General features: G+C 36.0%; 1 protein-coding gene across 4 annotated transcripts in view; it reads left to right on the top strand.

Annotated features, from left to right (window-relative positions):
• The window catches only part of Cadm2 (cell adhesion molecule 2), a 977,040-nt gene that overhangs the window by 636,720 nt on the left and 315,862 nt on the right, over positions 1 to 24,458 (top strand). For 2 of the 4 annotated variants that reach the window (XM_039088451.2, XM_039088454.1), the window contains exon 2: positions 19,184 to 19,210. The exons of the other annotated variants lie outside the window; for them this stretch is intronic. In XM_039088451.2, the coding sequence (XP_038944379.1) occupies positions 19,184 to 19,210 (27 nt within the window). The remainder of the gene's footprint in view (positions 1 to 19,183; positions 19,211 to 24,458) is intronic. 4 annotated transcript variants of the gene reach the window in all.

Here is a 24,458-nt window from a genome sequence, read left to right as displayed (position 1 = left end):
TGGAATATTTAGAGTTATTTCATCTGAATGAAACTACGTTTTAAATACCATAAACATAAAATAATAAAATGTTTAAAATGTAACGAAAATGCAGCAAACATATATATATATATATGTATATATACATGTGTATTTGTTGCACATATATATTGTGAAAACACATACTGTGTACATGTATGTGTGCATATCAGGACAGAGAAAAAGGTTTAGAACTTTTTGCAGGTGTTAAGTGCAATAAAGGTTTCCTGATGGCTGTATTGAATAGTCCATAGAAGACTGAGCATAAATCAGAAGACAGTGTCAATTTTCATCTTGAAAATAAAAAGGAATAGCTGGGCACTGACATGTTTGGAGCTGTTCTTCAGAAAATTTTAAGACATGCTTTAGAAATTTGATTATAAAGGATAGTATAAATAAAAATATTGTTTATGAGGCAATTATTAAAGTACAGAACAGCCTAATAAAACCAAATGCGGTTTAAAGGTAGTGAGAGAGGACAAAATAAAAAAAGTGCAAATTTTTCCTAGATAGGATGCAGTATATGTTTGATAGTGTAGTGCAAATGAAATAAACAGATAAAATAATCTCTGAGTCTAAAAATAATTGGAAATTTACATTTCAGATTCTAGCTTGGAAAAAAAAGAAAAGAACAAGCCCCGTGCTGAAAATTACTTCAGAATGATGCAGGAGAGAAGCAATGCGCTATTGATAAGGCTTGCATTTCTTAAGATTGTGTTCCGTGGGAACGGTGGTAACAGAGCTTTGTCGGGTTTTGGATTGATAGATTAGCAAAGGGTGGAACTAGAAGGCCTGTGGCTTGCAGGTGAACCTGAATGACCTGCCCTCCTAGGAGATACAAATTGAATGTGGTAGCATGTGCTACAATTGTAAGCAGAGTGTTTTGGTGGAGAGTAAAAAGTAAAGAATTTCAAGAAAAATAAATGGTATGGAATGATTAGCAAATTCTCAGTGTTTATAACTCGGGAAAGCAATGAATTATAATAGATGGAGTTGCCACCATTATAGGAGGTTACAAAACTCAGTAAACCCCATAAGCCAGTGCTAAAGGCTCAAAGTGATTGGGAAAATTAAGAGAGAATTGAATGCAAGCGGTGCAAATAGCTATAGAGAGAACTGAGGGTGACAAAGTGGAAATCGATATCACAGCATCTTAGCTGAGGAGGAGCAGGACTTTCTAGATAGAAGATAAAACAGAAGCCATAAGCTACCTAACTTCTCTTAGCCTATGAGTAGATTGTATAGCTGATTGTCAAGAGAGACAATTTTTCCTGGATCACTGGGCCATGATCCTGATGACTGATTTTCACAAAAACCTGTGCTGTCTGTGTCGTTTACCCAGAACAGTTACTGCCTACTACAAGTGACTCTTTGTTGTGCTGCTATAGGTGGTTAGGGATAGTGCTTGAGTGAGAAATTTGGTCTTTGGGAGAGAAAGAGCCTTCCTTCACAGGCTTGGCAGAGCCCAGAGCTAAGACCGTGTTTTTGCAGATTATATATGCTGTTTTTCAGTCAGCATTGAAGATACATTTTGCAGGTCAATAAGGCTGCATTATTTGGTTTCACTTCACACACCAATTATGTGAAGTCTGGAATTCATGGTACTAAAAGGAAATATTTGGACACTAAAGAAATGAGGATAGCTATGAAATCAAGTAGGGAGACAATGAAAATATTATGAGTCATTAAGCATGTTACAGTTGTCAACATAATTTTTTAATATTTTAGACCCCAATAATTCCATTCAAACTGAATATATTCTTTCATCTATTGTAAGTTATTTATAGGCTAATTGTCTACCAAAGTATTACTCATCCATAAGTATTCTCACAATTTTCCATATTTATATTGGGGTGTTCTATAAACTAGACAGCATATGACAGCCAGAGTGTCCAGTAAATTGTAGATGATCTTTATAAAATATTACATATAATTCTAGAAATATCTGAAATGTGTTTCATGTTGATTTTCCTGAAATATTTTTATAGAAACTTCATATAAGTCTTCATGGTCACATTTCGAGTTAGATATTTTCAACATTAATTTACTTCATAGACATCTTACTGTCATTATTCTTGATTAGGATACAGGTTTCTGACTGCGGATAGAGAATGGCGCCATCCTGTTTCTCTGCACATAATACTGATCATAGTGCTGTTTGATCATCTCTATCAAAGTTTATGTTAATATCCTATAGATTCATTTTTTCCATTCATTCAACTAACCATTCATTTGTTTATTCATTCATAATTTGCCAGGGAATAAATTTATGCAGAGATCCCAAATAGCTTCATATATATATATAATTTATTTAAATATAATATTTATATATGTAATAAAATTCCGCGAAGTTACATAATGTAACAATGTTGATGAAAATTAAACTGTTGTGGTATATGTATAGTAACATTAAAGTAATCCAGTCACTTTCCCTCCTTTAATAATATGTGTACTAAAAACTGTTACTTAGAAACACTAGAACAAATGGTCTTAGAATATATATAAACTAAGACACAGAAAGGTTTAATAAGTATAAGTGGAAAGTGGGTTATGTTTCCTCGCTATTACCTGTAAGCTCCGTGATCTGGGGCCTCCTGACGGTATAGTGGTGAGTAGATATTTGCATGGACTTCGCTTCCCTGAGGGTGTAATAGGATGGGGAGAGAGTGTGGAATAAGTGACAAACATGAAATTAGATTTGAATTCATGTTATTTTCCATTATGGGAATGCTTCTGAATCCCTCTTAATTATTTTGTAATATTTTAACTCATATACATGAGTTTATGTATTATAGTTTGATACCTATGTAGTAGGGAAAATGGAGAAATGGAAAGTTCTATTTGCTTATTTGTTTGTTTACCTTTTCACTGCAATAACCGAGAGAACTAAGAGAATCTGTACTGAGGAGTAATTAGCTTTGTGTTGGGGATCCCTATTTACCCCATTCCTTTGATCATTTTTCTCAATTACAGATACTTAAGGTTGAAACAAAATCATTACCAGTGAATTAGACACATTATTCTCGTTGATCAAATCTTATAGCTAAAATAGTTAAATATATTTTATTTTTAAGTGAGTATTTTGCCTGCATCTATGCATAGAAACCATGTGTATACTTAGTGCACAAGGATGTCAGAAGAGGGAATTGGAATCAGATACCCTGCATTGGGAGTTATGAATGGTTATGAATCACTGTCTGAGTGTTCAAAAATCAAACTGAGTCCCCTGCAAAAACATCAAGTACACTTAAAAACCAAGATGTTTCTGTAACCCACAAATATGTAGTTTTGCCTGCAGTAGTTATGTACCTAAAAATGAAGAGTTTTGAAGGAACCGTTTCAGTGGATTTTAAGATCATGAGTATTAGAACTTTATTCAGACAACATCTTCATAATTCTGATTAACTTGGACTCAGTAGAAGTTACATATTAATATCTAGTTGGTACATGGATGGTATATAGTTTAAGGAAATTTCATTCATGAATGACAGGCATGTTGTTTTGGGGCATTACAAGTTCTGGGAGAAAGCTTCCTTGTGTTCAGAACTGGAAGTGCGTGAAATTTTTAGCTTTGAGCATTGTGTGACATTTTCTTTCTTCTATTGATCGACAGTACAAGTCTTACACAAAGGAATATAGAAATATCTACCAATAATCTGAGTGCACAGAATATACAGCTGTATTCTAGACCCAGCACACACAATAACTGCATATGCTATCTCAGTTTACGCCACTCTTTCTACCCACAATATTTTGTCACATTTGCCCTTGTAGTCTCTCTAACTTAGTTGATCTTAGTAAGTTCAACTGGAATAATGAGGCTTAGGACACATTAGTCTTTGTGTTCCTTTTCTTTGTGTGTGATGCTATCCCCCAAATCTCCTTCATTTGTCTAAAGGAGGGCAGTATTCTATTGTAGATCAACAGACAATATGTATTGACCGTCTTCCCTTTGATGTGCTTAAGACCATGCTATGTGCAAAGATCTGCATTTCCTACTTCGTTTTCCTTTTATTTTTTTCCTGAAATTTTCTCTAGAAATAGTCATCAGTCATCCCCTACTTTGTCTTTTTGTTGTTCCCTGCTGTTTTCACACACAAACTAATAATCTTTGTTATAGTTTAAAAAAAGCTAATAACTTTTTAACGGTATGATGCTTTGTTCATTGTTTTACTTCTTGAATTAATTACTTATATTTATTCCAATACCCCTCTGAGCTATTCTTCACTCTCTTTTTCTCATTCACATTCCCTACATCTCTCTGATTTATGATTAAAAAGAAACTCATAAAATATTACTAAAAGCTGAAGTAAATCCATTGAAGCTCATACCTTTGCACTAGTTATCTTACAAATACCTTTTCGAAATTGTTGTTTTGTTTTCATTGGAGGCAAACTAACACAGTATTTTTCTGTAATGTTCTTTTCACATAAGATTAAATAAAAGATGCAGACATGGACCAGTGGGTAAAATTTTTACCATGGCATCATGAGACCCTTACATGAATCCCCAAAACCCATATAAAGCTGGATATGGCAGCACATATGGATTTCAAGCTACAACATACAGGTGAGAAAGAGAGACAGATTATTTCCTGAGTTTAAATCCCAAGTACCCAAAGATACATAGGAACAAACAAAAGTTAAACAAGATCGAGACAATGACCCTCTAACCTCCACATGACACCCTGAACACACACACATACACACACACACACACACACACACACACACAGAGAGAGAGAGAGAGAGAGAGAGAGAGAGAGAGAGAGAGAGAGAAGGAGAGAGAGAGAGAGAGAGAGAGAGAGAGAGAGAGAATGAAATAAAGCATCCTTAATTTTTCCATACATTTCCATTGTTTCTGTGTGGTTTCGGTTATACAACACGCTCAGATCACGCTCAGAACGTTATCTCTTAGTTACACACATGTAGGACCTTCACATACATGTTTTTGAACTTTCCAGGTTGAGCCATTTAACTAGACCTTGTTTTCATGACACCCCCTTCCATTGTGAGCATAGCTTATTAAATATTTGTTAACGGCGTGAAAAGTCTATTTTTTGATCCCTGAAAAATCCCAATCAAAAAGTCCTAACAAGAATTGAGTCAATAGAAAATAATTTAAATAGAGAGAAACATTCTCCCTTCACAATTAATTCATTAATTCTAATGAATATCTTCTCATTTATATATTTTTTCCATTGGGACAAAAGCCCAGGTAGTTTCTAGGAAATCTGTGCCTGACCTAGTACTATGATCTCATATTTATTTCTCAAAAATATTGGTCAGGCATCCTCCTACAAAAAAGCTCCTCTTGGTCATTTTAATTTCTGCAGTAAATCTAATAACATGATTACAGTTGCACGAATAATCTTCCATCTCAGGGTTTTAGTCATTTCTGATTCATGGTGTCTATTATTAAACCCAGCTGTTGATGTTTTTGAACAAACTGATTTCTGAATTAACTCTACATTGTGTTCTGTAATAACCCTACTTCAGTATTACCATGGGTTGCTCCCAATTTACTTTTAGATAATTAAAGCCTCTCTTTATTTCTATCCAAGATGTCTGTTTTATTTCCCTGAACACAAGGATGTGATTTCATTCATGTTGCTCCAGGGGTCTTAAGTTAGTAATCATTTCTCTGCATCTGCCCTCATGGTGTATTCTTGCAATATACATGCCTAGATTCTCACCCTACAGCTTCTCCTCATTAGCTTTCACTTTCCTACTGGTGGATTACGTTTTTGCCACAGGCCTTCCCTTGTTGTTTTCCTATAAAGTCAGTCCCTTTGCATGAGAATTGTCCTAACTTCCCTAGCAAATTAGATATTTTCCAAATACTGACTTGTTTACGATGATTTGTTACATATGAATGCATCTGCTTCAGGACTGATGACATCTATAACTATAACACGTAAAAACCAGATATATTTCCCAGTCGTAAGAAAGCAATTTACAAGTTGTTGCAGGAAGACAAAGAAATCTAGGTCATCGAGCAAACATCTTATTTATGTGTATTTCATTTTCACAGAAGGAACTTTTCCTATTGTAAAGTTGTGCATTCTTTTTTAACAAAATCTATAAAAATGTTTAATTAATTTATATTATTAAGTATACTGTAATGGAGATTTATTTTGGATTCATATACTTACCTATGATCATACATATGTGCCTGGATGTATACATAAGAATGTACTTCCAATTCTGTCATTTATTAGTTTATTTTACGTTACATATAATTTGTATTTCTGATGACACAGTACATGATTCCTTTCCAAATGCCTACCTCTGAAGATGCTAAATTTTTGAAATATTTGTGAAAATTCTAGGGTTTTGTTTATTAAGTTAAGCTGATTTGCTTCACAAATTTCTCTAGATCTAATACATTTTTAAAAGATTATATGTAGTAAGATAAACAACTACCCTTGAGATATTGAATCATATTTATGATTTATTATGAAAAACACTATGGAAAACAGCTGTCACAAGCAGATCATCCTTATGAAATGCAATTCATTGTCTGTTTCAGGTTTTTTTCAACACTGTTTTTATTTCAACCAAGATGTAAAAAATATAAAGAAAAATCTTATTGCCATGAGAAGAGTGTAATTTTGAGATTGTCTATGAATTTCATCTTTCAGCAATGCACAGTGTTAGCACTTGAAGAAACCCAGCCCACTATAGTCTACCACAATCTTCAGCATGCAAACATGTATTCTATGACACAGCATCCTTGAAAATATAGCAATTATGATTTCTATTTTTCTCTTAAGTCTTTCTGGTTGGAGGCACTTTGAAGATTTTAGGTAAATTCATATTTTCCTCTCACCTGCCAATTCTCCCTTCCATGTAACTAGATCAGAAGTGTCTCTTGTGCTTTCCCTTTCTGAGTATGTGTAATATATTTTTATGTCCCTACATCTGAAGAACACAAAATAATCTCTTAAAATTTCAGGTCTCCTTTCATCAGCTGGAAGGATAAGACAGCCAGAGAAGCAGTGTTGCCTTTACAAGTTCAAGCAGCTAAGGAATGTGAGTTAGTGAAAAGGAATTTGGTGTTGGCATTTCCTATCTAGATGTTTTAATGTCAGGCACTGACGTGCCAAGCATGTCTCTTGCTAGAAGCTTCTGAACTCTATAGTGTAAAAGATGTGGATGCAGAAAAGCAAACTTAGCTTTCATAGCCTTCGTCAAAATATTTCTTAGTCAAAATGCAAACTGTAGTGTTTGCTTCCTTGAAAATACAAACAAGACCAAAAATAATTAGCTAGTATTTGAAGAAAACTAATTAGATTGGCCTACGTTTAAAACTCTGGATCTAAGGAACACACCTTTAATCCGAGCACTCTGGAGGCAGAGGCAGGTGGATATCAGAGTTCAAGGCCAGCCTGGTCTATGGTCTACAGAGCAAGTTCAAGGACAGCCAGGGCTACATTGAGAAACACTGTCTCAAACAAACAAACACACAAACAAATAAAAGCAAAAAGAAAGGACAAGCAAATCTTTTTAAAGTAACTGTGCAGTTAACTTTAAAAAAAATACCAATTCGGTTCTTGTTTATCAGTGTTTAATACAGCTCCTGCATCCTCAGAATTCTCCCCCTCTCTCAGTGCAGTTACCAATTTAAGTTCAGTGAAGAAGAACTAAAACTTCAGTTAAAAAAACCTGTTTATGATCTTCAGTAATAAAAGGTATTTCTAAAGCACATGGCTCTCGAGAGGTGTGCGTCAATTTTCCCAAGTGTTTGAGTTTCTAACGTCTCCACAGCAGCCCCTGTTCTTGACTCTCACTCTGCAGAAGCCGGAATTAAGTTGGTGAGTTAACAGGCAGCTACTCTTAACTATGTAAGCATCCACAACCCTGCTTCTAAACCTGATTCACAGTTTACATTTGAAACAAAAGTCATTTTTGACCATTTCTCTGAGCGCTGAAATAGGTTAAAATGTTTTCTGTGCTCCTCTGTAAATGTCAGTGAAAGATGTCAACTTTGAACGGCTGCACAATGTCTGTTTGTGCGTTTGCTTGCTTTACACACGAGGCTCTCCTGTTCGTGTGCCTCTGCCTAAGAGGCAGTGCTTTGTTAATGCGGCGGTGTACAATTTCCTGACAAGTGCTGAACCTATGCGAACAAACACGGCTCTTATTTATGATGTGTCAAATTACTGTTCTGAGAGTAGACCTTTTAGGTTGCATCCAGCCTTTAATTTGACTGAATTTAAATGGCATAAAATGCCTTTTATTTAGGCTTTGGCTGGCATATTATATATCTCATTTCAATGAAAAACATTCACATGCAAATACGGTTTGTTTGGAGTGAGGACAAATGCAACTATCATGACTGATGAAGGCTTTTGATCACAGTTCTACAAACGGAAACCTTGAAAAAGAAGAGGCTATTTGGACAGGCATCTGCAAGCCCATGAATTATTTACTTCACATTATTCATAAATCTCTTTGAAGAGGAGGTCTTATGAGGTTCTAAGGAGGAGAGAATCACAGTCGTGTTGCCAGCTTCAGTGTATGCTCTAAGTCCTGCCTACACGGGAGCACTTGGTTTAAATGTTAAGTCCTCATCAGCCTGGGAAGTGCATCACATGCCTGTGCCAGCAAGTCTTCCCTGGAGCTCCTAGGAACTTGAATCTACTTAGTATTTCTTCTTTCAGAGTGCAATGGGCTGCGTGGGAAAGTAAAATAGGGCACCGTGGGGTGAGGCTCCACAGGCAGACTGTATGTATAGAATAAGCAGTTGCCATCCCAACTTTATAACAGAACGAATAAGCAGTGCACCCCAGAACTCTCCATTCAATCCTGTCTTGCACTATCGCTTAAGTTCAAAAAGATTCCTCTCACTTATGATTTCGAATGAGCATTGTCATTCTCAGGAATTGATTTTCCAAAATGTGAGTCCCTACTGGTCACACCGATCTAGTTTCATACTTGTTTGTGAATTTGTTTTGTTTTGTTTTGTTTTGTCTTTAGCTATAAGTTTCTGATATTGGGAGTACTATTAAGGATGTGAACCATGGCTACACACACACACACACACACACACACATATATATACACACACACACATATGTAGCAAGGACGGCCTTGTCTTGACATCAATGGGAGGGGAAGCCCTTGGTTCTGTGGAGGTTTAATGTACCAGCTTAGGGGGATGCTGGAGAGGTGGGGTGGGAGAAGGAGCACAGTTATAGTGGCAAAGGGGAGGGGAAAGAGGACAGATGGGGTGGGGGAGGTTGAAGGGGTTAACTAGGAAGGGGGATATTATTTGAGATATAAATGACAGGAATGATTAACTGTGAAAAAAGAAAAAGAAAAGAATCTACGAGCATCGTTCATGCATCCCGCAGTGCATGTAACTAAGCCACTAGATTAACTTCCATCACTCTCAACTTGTGTCCCTTACATAGAACAATGTTTTGTGCCATAGTCAGTACAGACAAAGAGCTATGAATTTCAGAGTCAATTCTTCATTTCTGCATTTGACCCACTGTGGAAATTTCACTACTAGATTTCTAAGAAAACCTTTCTTGTACACGTTTTGCAATGTCTTTTGGCTGACACAGTGGGTGTCTCGCTCAGACTTGGTTTTCAACGAGTGAGTGGAGTGCTCATTTATAATTTGTTCACATGAACCTCTAAGCAATATTCTAAGCCTTAAAGTTAATGAACAGTTGCCATCTATGCTGGTGCATTGCTCTTCCTGCCCTCCAGTTTCAATTATGCGGTATTAGATAATCAATGCTGAGAAGGAAGTTAGACAAGATAATCCTTAGCAATATCTTGTAGTTACAGGTTTCCCTGATTTGTCTGAAATGATCCCAGATAGAATTTTAGCCTTCACGTAAAATTCAAGTGCAAACAACTTACCTAAGTTGTGACACAGTTTGACGATTTGAAAATCCTGAGAGTAGGGGTTGGGGATTTAGCTCAGTGGTAGAGCGTTTGACTAGCAAGCACAAGGCCCTGGGTTCGGTCCTCAACTCCAGACAAAAAAAAAAAAAAAAAAAAAAAAAAAAAGAAAGAAAGAAAATCCCGAGAGTTTATTTTGTCTTCTTTTCTTTCATATTTATTGTTTTGGAAAACTATTGAGATTTCACGTTAATTTATATACACAAAGTGACTTATAAAATTATAAAGAGTGGTATTGAAGACCAAATTTTTCTGCTGTTGGATATGTTGTTGATCCATAAGACCGATGAAACAGAACATAGCTGCTGGAGAGCAAAGGGTGTGTGTACAGGGCATTCCCTTCTAAGATGACCATTTAAGACTGAAGAGCCCTGTGGACCTCTTCTAAGTGCACTGCTAATAGACTTTTTAGTAGCTCTACAGTGTCAATTTCTGCATGCATAGTTTGGAACTGGTGGTTTCTCATCTCAGTGTTCCTATGAATCCTTATTCACTAATTCAGAGGCATGAAATCTTAAAAAAGAGGCAATAAATGACCCATTTACCTGTGAAATTTGTTAACCTAATCTTACACACTCTAGGATATGAAAATTATCTATAAAGGCAGCTTGTTTATTTTTTATTTTTTTGGTTCTTTTTTTCGGAGCTGGGGACCGAACCCAGGGCCTTGAGCTTCCTAGGCAAGTGCTCTACCACTGAGCTAAATCCCCAACCCCCTGTTTATTTTAAGAATTCATTTTCTATTTGATTAATGAAATTATTAGTTATTCTGGCCTTGTTATCATTTGAATGCAGATTCTAGATCATGTAGGGTGATCATCTCATAATAGCCAGAAAATGTAGAGCAAAACATATCATTATTAGCATCATTCTATGTACAGACTTAGCCCCAGGTAGAAAGGAACACTTTAATGGTAGCAGGAGAAAAGTGTAACAATGAATTATAGACTTTACATTTACGTATTTTATGAGAGTGTGAATTATTCATATATAGGACTTACATGAAAAAAATTATCTTTATTAGAAACTTAAGCTCTATATGCTGTATGTTGTGGTACATAAATGGATATAATGGTTTTATTAGCCAAAACTGTTATGGAAGTGACTCACAGAAAAGCAGGATATAATCTTCTCACCTGTGTGCAGCATGAAGAGGCCCTGGAAATGTGAAAGGAGACAATTTGTATATAATTTACTTGTGCTGATCAAATAATGTCTTGTCCCTTTCTTTAGTCATGTACGTCTATTGTCAATTACTAACTCTTTAACTTTGATTTCAAGTTATCTGAATATTATATAAACATCCAGTTCATGACATTTTTCCCCATGAGGAATCATGGCTGCTTTGTGTTCATAATTGTTTTGCATTGCTTTTATTCCAGATAATTTGTACCACTCCTTAGACGAAAAACTCCTATTTCAACTTTACTAATACCTTACTTCAAGTTATTTGTGACCTAATTTGCTTCCATATGTAAATGCTCGGGCTCTGTTAATTACATTATAATCATGCCATTTGTAATTACAAGAGCTTTTAGCTGTTTCTGCAACCTCCTGTGTGTTCTGTAATGGAGTTGTAATAATGGACACTATTTGAAATAACTTCTCCCTAGAAGACATTCATCCTGGGTTAGTGATAAAATTCCAAAGAAATTTCCCCCAAAGCTGGTGTACAGCAATTTAGTTTTGTCAAACGGATTTTCTGAAAGGAGTCGCCAAAGGCTGTTCCCATGTTATTTCTGCATGGCTCAATTAATGTCCCCTGTTGGGTTTTTACCAACTAAGAATAGATGTTAGTAAGCTCTTTCACTCCACATATTTACAGTAACAGTGTAATGACCCACATAAAGATAATAATTGTAAAGTCAAGTGAATTCCCAACCATAATCATTGTTTAAGGTGACCATCATGATGTTTGGCATGAAAATCTACATCGTTTTCATCAGCAATTTTATTTATATGTCTTTTATACCACAAATATCTCATGTAGCTGGAGGGCCAAACTCTGGTATGTTTACCTAATATATTTATTTGTTTTGATATCCAATCAGGTTACCTTCATTGTATTATTGTATCATATATTATGTTTCAGAGGGAAGATGTACACATAGGGAATCCCTAAGGGTCTAACATATTTCTAATGAAGTGTTGTCCATACCTATTAAAACACAGTACATACTATAAACATGTTATAAGCAGTATGATGTCAAATTGATTAAGGCACAATAATTCCTACTTACAGAGTATTATGTAACATACTGAGCTACAATGTAGCTGATAACTACATAATATTGTATATCATATATATCATTACCAACTACACTAACATAAAATTGTTTGCAAATAGGAAGTTTAAGAACATGGGGAAGATGATACTACTGACGTGCTCTATAAGACAATTACCTACTATAGCTCAGTTCTCAGCTATCTATATCTGATTTAGTCATGTGATTTCTTTGCCTGTCACTTGCTAAGCTTTCAGATAACACCGTACATCTGTGTTGTTAAATCTTAGTCATAATCTATTACAACAGAAACCACCAGGCACCTTGATTAAATAGTCTGGAAAACTATCCAATTTCTAAGTCACATTCTTTCTCCTTCACTTTTCTTATTGTACATTTTTATTTACATTTCCAATGTTATTCCTTTTCCTACTCACTGATAAGTGGATATTATTAGCCCAAAAGCTCTCGGTCACTTTTTAAGTGAAACTTCCATTTGCATTCTGGAAAGGAATGATAATAAATGGGGGTGGGGTAAGTGCTCTGTGGATCAGGAAATTTTAGTAAATACTCAGTTACCTGTGTCCCCCGTTCCTGAGTTCTTTGTTTCAGTTTCAAGGGATCATGACCCTAATTAGTGAAATGACAGAACTCAACCAAGTAGCTGTGGCTCTTGGGTAATAATCTGGATGTCACCTTTGACCTTGCTCAGTCACGTCCTTGGGAAGAATTGGGAAACTTGTGAATGTATGCTTGTACACTGAGGACCTTGACTCTGCCTGATAAAATGATTACCTTTTGGTATCCTGGGTATAAATGGGTTATCTGAAACCACACAAAGGCAAATAAAACAGAGTCCTTTTACTTATTCCTAACCATGAACCTTTGTTGCCCAGATTCTACAGAATTAACTCATTAACTCTAGTAATTAGAAGCTAGGGAACATTGACTTCACATTTCTTCCATGATTATTTACTGAACACAATTGGCCTAGTCAGTACGTGGTCCTTAGCGTCATATCTCTTTCATTCTAGTTGTACTTTCTTCAAAACCAATTCCTCTCCCAAGAACCCACCTATAATTCTTTGTCTTCTGTGCATCTGTTTTTTTATTAGAAACATTGCTCTTTTGTAAACCAATTTTTCTCTAAGCCTTCATTGCGCCAACACAGTATGCTTCAATGTAGGATTCGGGACGATATCGCAAGCATCGATGGTGATATTTGTCAAAAGCTTACCAGCGGCTTTACACATTTACCATAGGACACACTGATTCTCTAACTGAAAATTAGAGGGAAGAGGGAGAACAAAATAAGGAACAAGAAAGGTGGCTATCTAATACAGTTAGGATTTTAATACGTTGAGAGAGTGAAGTTGTTACTGGCTTTTGCGGTGCATAAATTACATGTAGTAGTACTTCCTTTTCCCAAATCTGTACTTTCCTTCTTTGTCGTAATTTTCTTTTTATTATTGTTTAAAACCTTTATTAACAGGTGCTTGCAGTTTATTGAGTGTTTTTTTTTGAAAAAAATAAGTTGTAAACTTTATTACAAATTAAAAATGAAGTTCTAAAAAAAAATCTCAACTTGACCAGATATGAAAAAATTTAAAAATTGTTAAAGGTGTATTGAGAAAAACCAGGCTTTTTTTTTACCTTAAAAATGTTTGTCATTACCAAAAAGAGACATCTTTAGGTAAAAATAATAAAACTCCACGCTGCATAGATAATGCAGATAGTTCTGGTGGATCTGGTCAACGGGTAAAAAGGCAAGCACTTAAAGTCTTCAACTCCGATCTTTGTTCCTTTCTTACTGCCGGAATTTCATATTCATTTCTTCTTCTTGGATGATGGTGAGATGGAAGCCAGCATTTACTCAGCCCCGCCCTGCTCAGCCTCGGGAGCGGAGGAATTCTCACCTGCTGGATCTTCTTTCTTTGCCATCTGTGGCCTTAGGGTTCTCCGGGCGTCTGTGTCGAAACCGACTTTGAGGTGGCTGCTGACCTTAAGTCTCATCTCCTTGATTTTCTCTGTCCTCTTCATTGCCATCCTCTCTAGGCTGTCTTTGGTGTGGAGGACCCCTGCAGAATGTGGTTTGTAACCCCAATACGTATTCTGTCTCACTGGTCCACCTTGCTCTCCTGTACCCTTGGTAGTCCGCACCTTCTATCACTTCTCCTTGCACAGGGATTGAAATACTGTGGTCCATAGGGTCTCCGCATGTAGTAAGATCGCCTGTGATAGGGTCAACATTGTTGGGCCTGGCCCTCAGGAGCGCTTTCTGATCCCTCATTCTTTTCCCCACTCTCACTATTCTGGTAATTGCGTAAAAGATCATGAATAGCGACTATAATGGTTAGTACCTGCTGCATATTGACTCCCTTGAACTCCACCAGGGCCTATAATATTTGCTGCCTCTGCATCCTTTTCTCCTTCAATAACATCAAACTCCACAGTCTCTCTATCTCCTGTAGTGTGAAGGTATTTCCTGGGGTTATTCTTCTTTATGGCAGTCTGGTGTACAAATACGTCATTCCTTCAAGACAGGGTCTTGCTATGTAGGTAAGAGCAGACTCATGGCAAGCCTAACCTACTTGAGTACAGAGATTACAAGTATGCATCACTATGTTTTACTATAGTTTTTTTTTTAATTAAATAAAAGTGACTGGCTATAGAATAAGAGTAGTGAGTTACATCATAAAAGCATTTTGACTTAGTGGTTTAAAATTTATCTGATCGGGAAAGCGTGGGGTATAGAATTGAAAGAGCTGGAGGGGTCAAGGATACCAAAAGAAAACCTACAGAGACAACTACCCTGGATGCAGAGAGCCTCACAGAGACGGAACTAGCAACCAAGCAGCATGTAGAGGCTGGACCTAGGCTACACATTTGTAGCAGATGAGCAACTTGTTCTTCGTGTGGGTCTCCAAACAATGGAGCAAGGGCACTCTGACTCTCCTGTGCCCATTGGATCCCCTCCCGTACCTGGACTGCCTGGTTGGGCCTCACCAGGAGAATCCACGCTGAGACTAGAAGTCCCAAGATGAGGTGGTACCCAAGGAGGGATGTGCTTCCACTTCTCTGAGGAGAAGGGGGGAGCAATAAAGGACTTGTCAGAGACGGACTGGGAGAGAGGAAGCAAGAAAGGACAGCCTACAATCAGGGTTTTAAGTGAATAAAAATAAATATACTATTGAAAAAAATTATCCGAAAGTCCATGTAGCATATTGGTTGTGAATTTGTGCCTGAAAATTTTATGGCAGACCCAAAGTCTTTTCCTTCTTCTCTTCTTGTAGATCTTTGGAAATTCCACTCTTATTGTGTTTCTTTGAGAGTTAATATCACTATCATCATTACTTATCTTTATAATCTGTCATCTATATCATAAAGTAGTATTCCTAAACATTTTATTGTACAGGATTTACCAATAGCAATGATTTTTATTTAATTTCCGCTGATATGATTATATTGGGGATGAATAGATTCAGAAAATATGTCTCCTTAGATATCGCAAAGTCTAACCTCAGCACTTCTTTTTTAATAAACAGTCTTCCATGGATACTAATTTAAACATGGAAGGAAGAATTTAAAATGCAAGGCAAAACCTATCAAAATATTTCAGTAACAAGCTCATTAGATTAGAGTAGAAGAATCAACAGTTCTCTACCAACGGCTCTTAATGAACAATACTCAGACTATTCCCACTTATTTAGTTACCTTAATAACTTTAACAGATGACCTCAGTGCATCCCTAAATCAATTAGCACTATCCCTATATCACTAGTAAAACATGCCAGAAATGAGAATGCTATAAATGGAAGAATACAATAAATACAGTTATGCATTCCAAATAAAAAGATGCAAAATTTTCTATTCTGTCTATTCTTTCCTTCATAAGTCCTGAAATATCATTTTAGTGATCTGTTTTAGAATCACCAATTCCTTAAGTAATCGATAATGCCTTGTCCAAGGAACTAACCAAGTGCTTCTTTCAATGGGAATAATAAAACAAATTGATAACACAATAACTTAATATTTATGTTAGAATTATTATAAGTTGGAGGATTTAGCCTCCCCAATTAGTATAACTTTTCTTAATAATTTTTTCTGGACTCATATAGGAAGATATTTTGTTCATATTATTCTAAAAATTCTATGCATGTTTCCCGTGGTATAACTTTAATTTACAAATACAACATACAGAGTCTTATATAACAATGACTGTGAACAACAGAATTGGTAGAATTATAACTCGCTACTTTTTTACAGAAGTAAGGGACTTCCCTGGCATATCTAAAACTTTTCTGTGGTCAAAACACCTTTAATTCTTTCTTTTTATTTTAACTATGCACAACTAAAATTGCATTTTAACGTAATTTCTGTCTCTTTTGGGTGGTGTACAACGTGCACTTTACAATTGACTTATAATTGGACTGTGCTGACAGTGGAAAATCTTACAAGTATTGAACATGACATTTATGACAGTACTGCTGTCGTCTTGGCTTCTTTTATTGAAAATGCAGAGAATTGTAATTGGGCTAACAAGCCTGGTAGTCTGGCCTCTTCCCAATTATACTAACCAGGCTGGTCTAGTGTTAGCTGCCTACACCCAGAAAAACAGACATTTGTTTTCCTTTCTATTTAATTTTAGTACTTTTCCAAGAAACTAAGAATTAAATCCTTTCTGCCTTTTATAAGGTTTAGTTTCTTAATTTTAGTAAAAGTATTATTATTTTTTATAACAACTTGTTTGTTCCTCTTGCAAAGTAAATGCTATTTTCTCAATACTTTGTGTGTTGAGCATACCATATTATTTGAATTCATGCCCAGGTGACGAATTTGAACTTTACATAAAAATTCTCTTCTCATAAACAAATTGCTGTATTGATATATCGGAATGTTCCATTTGAAAGTTTGGCAAAACTTTAGAATAACATGAGAGAGTATAATTTTCAATAAAAGTGAGCTACTAGAAGATGGTAATATCCCTTAGTTATCATATTTCTAAAATTCACTAAAATTCAACCAGAGTTAAAATCTGGTTTGTTATTCAAAAGCAACTAGTAAAAAAATACTAGCAGCCAGGCATGAGAGGCTCCACCAAGTAGCTGATCGAAACTGACGTAAGAAACCCACAGCCAAAGATTAGGCCAGGGAAGCCTTGTGGAAGAGTTGGGGTAGGATTGAGGAACCTAGAAAGGACAGGGATTCTGTAAGAAGACCAACAGAGTCAACTAACTTGAACCCTTGGGGGCTCCCAGAGATGGGACCACCAGCCAAATAGCATACAAGGGCTGGACCCTTCACCTCATACACAAATGTAGTAGATGTACAGCTCAGGCTTCATATGGGTCCACAACTAGAGGGAGGGCTTACCCTTATCTGATACCTGCATGTGGATCCTGTTCTCCTGACTGGGCTGTCTTCCCTGGCCCCAGTGGGATATGATCTACCAAATACTTCAGAGACTTAGGGTTCCAGGATGGATTGATAACCAGGGGAACCTCCCTTCCTCAGATGTGAAGAGGAGAGGGGATGGGGTAGGGGACCTGTGGAGTAAGGACTGGGAAAGGGAGCTGAGCTAAGGATGTAAAGTGAATAAATAAATTAATTAATGAAAAAGAGAAATGCTAGAGCCCTACCTTTCTATACTCAAATTTACCTTTACTAGTCATTTTTTCTTTGAAAATAAAGCTAGAAATTTGTCCTATGTAAGTAAAATGTTACTACATTGTATCTCCTCTGTGGTGTCAAAGACGTAAAACCCACTAAAGGTCCATCCCCTCAACTGGAGACTGTGTATTTCCAAACTAGAGAAAGGACTACTTCTTTTAACACTAATCAAAGCAAAAATGCACCCACCCTCTTTGAATATCCACTTCTGATTCACAGCTCACAGGTAAAGGAATGGCATTTCAAGTTTCACAGTTATGTAGATAACCGGCTGCCCAGATGACTTGCATAGGTTGGTCTGAGCTCTGTTGTAGAGTGCATGCTATCAGGTTAGCTCATGCCTGAGTCCCTTCACCATAGTGGAGCATCTTAGAACAAATTTTAACTTCGAAATGAAAATATAGTTTCCCCACTTCTCTTCCCCCTCCTACCCACTCCTATGAGCCTCCCTCACCTACTTCCACCTCAAATGGCCAACCAATTAGGAGCCTGTGAGCCTTTTTCCTCATCCCTGTTTTTGCTAACCTTACCAGTCCTTAGCTATCCATAGTTCTTTTCTCTGGCTGTGACCCATGTGATTTCCCCTCCCATCTTAGCAAGTTTATGCTGTTACACTTATTCAGGTTTGTAGCCCTACTATTGAATTATCATCTTATGAAGCTCCTGTCATTTATGGAGTCTTCCTCTTCTGACTCCTGCAGTGTCCCCTCTTCTGAAATATTTCCTGAACCTTAATGTGGTTGTGCTGTGGCCCTAATGGCTGAGGTTGAATGCCCTATACTTTATTCTCAACATTGTGACCAGTTGCTTTCTGTAATGAGCTGTCTGTTGCAAAGAAGTCACATATTCTGAGAATAAAAGAATAACTTGTGTTCTTGAAGTGTGGTTACTTAATAAGGTAATTAGAGTTGTATAAATTCAAGTTTCCACATCTACACAGCATGGACAAGAAACCAAAGTGTTCCAGAATCTCTTGTGAATTAGACTTGATGAATATTGTACTTGTTGATAAATAGTATGAAATATACTCAAGCCATTTATGCATATTCAATAGAATAATTATAATTAAAATGTAGCATTTAGGAAAGAACATAGAAATAAAGTTATTTGATCCTTAAAAGGAATTCGGTGACTTATGCTTAGACTTTCCATTAGGCTACTTTTTTTCCCTAGCAATAATTCAAGAATCCTATACTAACAACATATAACATCAAGTCTCTTTCTCATATTATATAGTCTTTCACAAATGTGACTAATGATATAAGAAGATCTTTTAATTTTTTACCTAAGGTCTGTCTCACAGCTAACGTGTCTCTTTCTTCTTCTTGTGCAACCTTTCCTTGGTACCAGCGGCTGCTTCAAAAAGTAAAGTCAAAGGTGAGGTCTACTTCTTTCTGCATGATGCGTGATGGTTTTGTTTTCGCTCAGCATCCTGTTGTCCTTTGAATGGTGCTACTTTCCTTATGCTTAGTGTGTTTCTACGCATTTCTACAAATATAAGTAAATCCCTCTTTAAAGACTTAGGTTCCTGCATGTCTGTGTTTGCATGATGGTTAGAGTATCTTCCGTGCACATTCTTTTATGGATTAAAGTGCTTTAGTTCTGTTACATTTGATTTGATAAATTTTGGGGTTTGGTAAAATTGAGAAATGGATAAAATAAACCATGAAGTAATATTTATAGAATTTTGGAAAATAGTACATGCCTTCATAGAATTATGTGAAAATTAAATATTCTAAAAAATATGTAGTATTAACTCTGGGGTTGGATTTATTAGTTTTCTTTCATTTTATAGGTGAGTTATGTTTGTGTCTAAGATATATATGAGATACAATGTTGTGGTGAGATACATTCGGTTAATACATAAAAGATTGCCTTGAAAGAACAAAATTTTGGCTTAATGTTTCCAAGCATTAATCAATTTGAAAGAGCCCAAATATGTATAATAGAGTAGAATGAAAATAAAATTGATGTGTTTTACATTATTATTTCTAGGAGAAATCTATAATATCTAGAGCCCTGTGTGGGCTGGAATATCCCTCTCGCCTAGTGTGCTTTACTAACAGCCACAGAGCTCTTCCGTTCCAAGTGTGAAGGAACATAACGCAAAAGCAAAACAAAACAAACAATTCCCCCTTATTTTCCTAAATGCTAACTCTAGCTTATTTAAATTTTGGATCCAGATTCTTATTCTCTAGTTTTACACTTAGGTGTAACAGCATTAAAAATTCCTTCCCGTGTTTTAGCTCAAGTAAGTTTTGCAACTATTTTCTGAAGATGTATTCATTTATAGAATACTGTGCATATGCAAGCGAAAGACAAACCATTGCGTCAATCGCCTCAACCCTTATCCTACTTCCTTGTCCCCAACAAAGGCAGCCAAGGAATTAATGATGTTACTCACATGATTTTTCTGGCAGGTTGGTGAACAATAAGAAACACAGTCATAATCCAACAAAATATATGCTTATGAGCTTATGTTTATACATTTATAAGCATTATGCATGTATGAAACAGAACACAAAGTGCGCTTTTAAGAATGAGTAGTTAAGGCAATTTATAGCAGTGTGTAACTCTAATAGTAGGACATAGGCAGTATTGGTTATTGCTGAAAGAATTGGTATCATCTCAGGGCACCTCAAGACTATGCTGTCAGCACAAAGACGATTTATTTACACCATGAGCACAAAGAGCAGGGAATAAGCAACAGAGATAGAAAATAGAGGACCAGGGAGAAGGGGAAGAGACCAAGGGACGAGGGCCAAGGTTATTTGTCTAGGATGGGGGACAGAGGACTGCCTCTGAATAGAGAGGAGATGGGTGTGATGACAGAAAAATGGTAGTTTATAAAGGTAAAGGGGAGAAACCCATGTTCAGATGTTTAATTTTAATTGGGTATGTTAATTACGGCAGCCAAACCAAGCTAGCTTTAAGAATTCAATCTAGTGGTTCTTTGCAAGGCAGACAGCATGGGCAGGACCACAAGGCCTGCCAGATACACGTTTCCCATGCTCCAGCTGGTTAGGGTCCCTTCAGTGATGACGAGGTCCTGAACAGCATTGATCATGAAATGGTTCTTGAAGACGGACAAGATATGCACAGACAATAAAGTGTAGACACAAAAGGTTAGGGTAACGAAAGTTATGGAAGCAGGGATGAGAACAGTATATTTTAGTAGAAGGAAAAAACTTATTTTGAGCTACACATTTTATGCTTAAGAAAATACAGGGACATAACTTGGAAGGAAACAATAAGATGTTAAATGATCAGGGGCAGATCACTACATTTCATGACCAAAATAACACTGTATGGTACCAATCACCTCTATAATGATTAATAATAAGATAAGTCAAGAATAACTGGGGTTCTGTTACAGAGGATGCAAAGCTCAGACATAAGAGAAGAAGAAACACAGGGTTGAGAATCTTGGCTGTGAGCCATGCTGCACACCTGCTGCCCTTTCATCATACAGGCATATTTCTGTGCTTCATTTAGTGATCCTTCTTCCTTCTTCTTTACTGTTCGGCACTAACCATTTATTTCCATCCCCTCACACCCATTTCTGTACAACTCTGCATGGAATTTGTATGCAGTTTACACTGTGTCCATGTTTGCATGTACAAGGTGTTACAAATAGCAAAAATGATAATTTTTAGGATGATTATAATTTAGTCATAGAAAAGTATTTCTAACCATTGTTTAAGAAAGACATACACCTTGCTTACGTTAACGCTTCACATATCACATTATATTTAAAATTCCCACTTGAACGGAAGTACTGCCAACATCTGATTTGTGTCCCCTGTGTTACCACTCACAATCATAAGTTTTGATCGCAGTGAGGAAAAAGAAATCCCTAAATCAGAACTACTGATAACACGGAGAGGATGGATTTTTTTCTTTTTAAGAATGAAATATTTGTCCTCAGAGTGGACTCTTAAGCACTTTCTCCATGTATGCAGCATGCTAGCTGGATACCTTTTGGCCCAGTTGTTACACATGGGCCACACATCAGCATGGATAGCACACATATTGATATCTTCACAAAGGCTATCCAGATAGGCCTCACTCCCGCAAAACATCAACAGCATACTCTGGATGCGCACATCTGTTTTGAATCCTGAGGATTTTCTTATACCAGAAGTTGAAGAGGAGTTTGGAATCAGGTCAGTGACATCCGATAGTCTAACTTCAGAGTGCCACAGTACCAGTCTTCAACAATCCAACTCTACGATAATTATAAATCAATCAGTTTTCAGGTTTTCTGGACAATGTCAGCATTCTTTTAAAGAAGTATAATTCTATTTCTTATTGATGGCAACCAAATGGTGCTTGCAAGCATTTTTTATCATACAGTAGATTCCATCCATTCATTGTACTTTTCATACAAGTATATGTGTGTAATATTCTCTGTCTTTTGTGCTGTTCCTACAAGTTTGATATTAAAATACAGTAAGCTATTTACAAAAGAGAGAGATTCATTAAATGAAAATATCTGACAGACGTGCTCCCAAAAGGTAGACAAGCTTGAAGACACACAAAACTCTCCTTTGTCCTACTGCATACAAACTCATACCTGTACACATACAAACATGTGCACAGACTAGAACACACACACATATACACTTTTGAACATATATACAAACTAAAATACACAAACACAGAAGAGAAGAGAAAGAATGAGAGAACAAACATAGAACTGGGGTCAAGCAACTGAGGGGCAAATTACAAGACTAAAGAGCTAAAACGACACAGTAACTCGGTTCTTTTTACTTTCCACAGTGATAATTTTGTGTTGATTTAATAAAAAAAGACAAAAGATCAAATCAGGAAGTTCCCAAGTTAGAATCTGGGAGAACACTAATGACTTTAGGTCCTGTGTCCTAATGCAGTTCTGAGGCGATATTTTTATTCCTGGGTTGGGGATAGAGATGACTTTTTAATTTAAGCTTTCAGAAAGGTTTCCCTTGTTTACATCCATAGCTGCCAATTCATATAACTACTGTCTTTAAAGTACCTTAAATTAATGTTCTCTTTTCTGATATCTCCATCTCCATGTTGAATATTTCCACTGTAGTATTAAAAACTATTTTTAATGTTATCTTCGAAAACAGAATTTGTCACACCTTCCGATAAGAGCAGTATCTTCCTCCTTTCCCAATTGCAAATGATTTAAAACAACTCTCATTCCCTCCCCTTTATCTCTCACAGGCACTTAGTTGTCAAATTGTCCTGATTCTGTCCTCACAGCTTTTATGTGAATCTCTCGTCTTCAAAACATTCACTCCTCTGAGCTTGCCTGGAGTTGTTTGTAACTAGTTTCCTGCCTCATTCTCAACCCAGTCCAGTCTACTCTGCATTTGTATATCATACTGAATTTTAAATACGATCATCATCACTTTGTCACTGAGGAAGATGGAGAAATACAGCACCCAGGCATACTCTTGAAATGTTTTGTGTAAAATAATTTTCACCCTATTACTGAGTTACAGAAATAGACTAAATTTATCTTAAATGGATAGTTTCATAAATTTACAATTTTAATCATCCTGATTTAGCAAAAATATGTTTCTGCTTCAATCTTGATTTCTTTTATTCTATTCAAAATTTTGCAAAAATTTATGCCATTTCTAGCACATCAGTGTTTGGTATTCTTTTCAAAGTGGGTGCCTTGACTCTTAGCATCACGTTACAATTATAAAGTGCTCAGCTGAAAATTAACATAATAATTCTGAATTTGAATACAAATGAAAAGGTAGAGCAGAATCCTTACTACCTAAGTTACAATGTATTTAGTGATGGAAGGGGATAGTGGAATCAACATTTAGATTTAGATTATTTGCAATATTCATACTTAAGATAATTTGATAGTCTTAGTCAATGAATATGTATTTAAATATCATATGCAAATAATAGTTAATATTTAAAAATAAACTGAAGGGGATATCAAAGTCAAACGTTAGACATTACTTTACTGCACTTATGCTTTAGCTTAGATGAACCACCAATATTTTATTTTGTGTTTTAAGGGGATTACAGAGGTTTAGACATTCATTTTCAAGACAAACATAGACTGAATCCTATTTATAAAATGTAGAAGATGTGGTGACCTGGAATTTGTTCTAAGTTTTTGTAATAGTTGAAAAAAGTATCCTGGATCACCTAATAAAAGGGATTCACACTGATGATTATGATACCACTTAATAAATTGTATTTATTTATATTATTACTATTCTCACTCTTTATTTCTGTTGGAAACAAACAAATATGAAAGCACAGTTGAAGACATGTCTAAAAAAATATTTTCTTCGAGTATCAGTTGAATTTCATTGTCATGGAGACATTCATAATGTTATGCTAATTATAAATAAAGGCAAGTTCAAAACATATAATGTAATAAATATTGCAACTAGAAATTTTAACACAAAGAAAAGTTAATTATTAAGAAAGTTATTATAGAGTGATTTATATAACACCTAAATTTTAGAAGTAACTTGTCTTCATTATCAATGAGGGAAAATATTGAGGAAGAACTTAATCAGGAGAAAATGCTTCCCTAAATCTACAGAAGCTACACTTAATTTTAAATAAAATGAACTCTTAAACAGTTTCAAAATCTTCATGA

Source organism: Rattus norvegicus, chromosome 11 (genome assembly GCF_036323735.1).
Source record: "Rattus norvegicus strain BN/NHsdMcwi chromosome 11, GRCr8, whole genome shotgun sequence".
NCBI lineage: Eukaryota > Metazoa > Chordata > Mammalia > Rodentia > Muridae > Rattus > Rattus norvegicus.
This window is presented reverse-complemented; position numbering and strand designations above follow the sequence as displayed.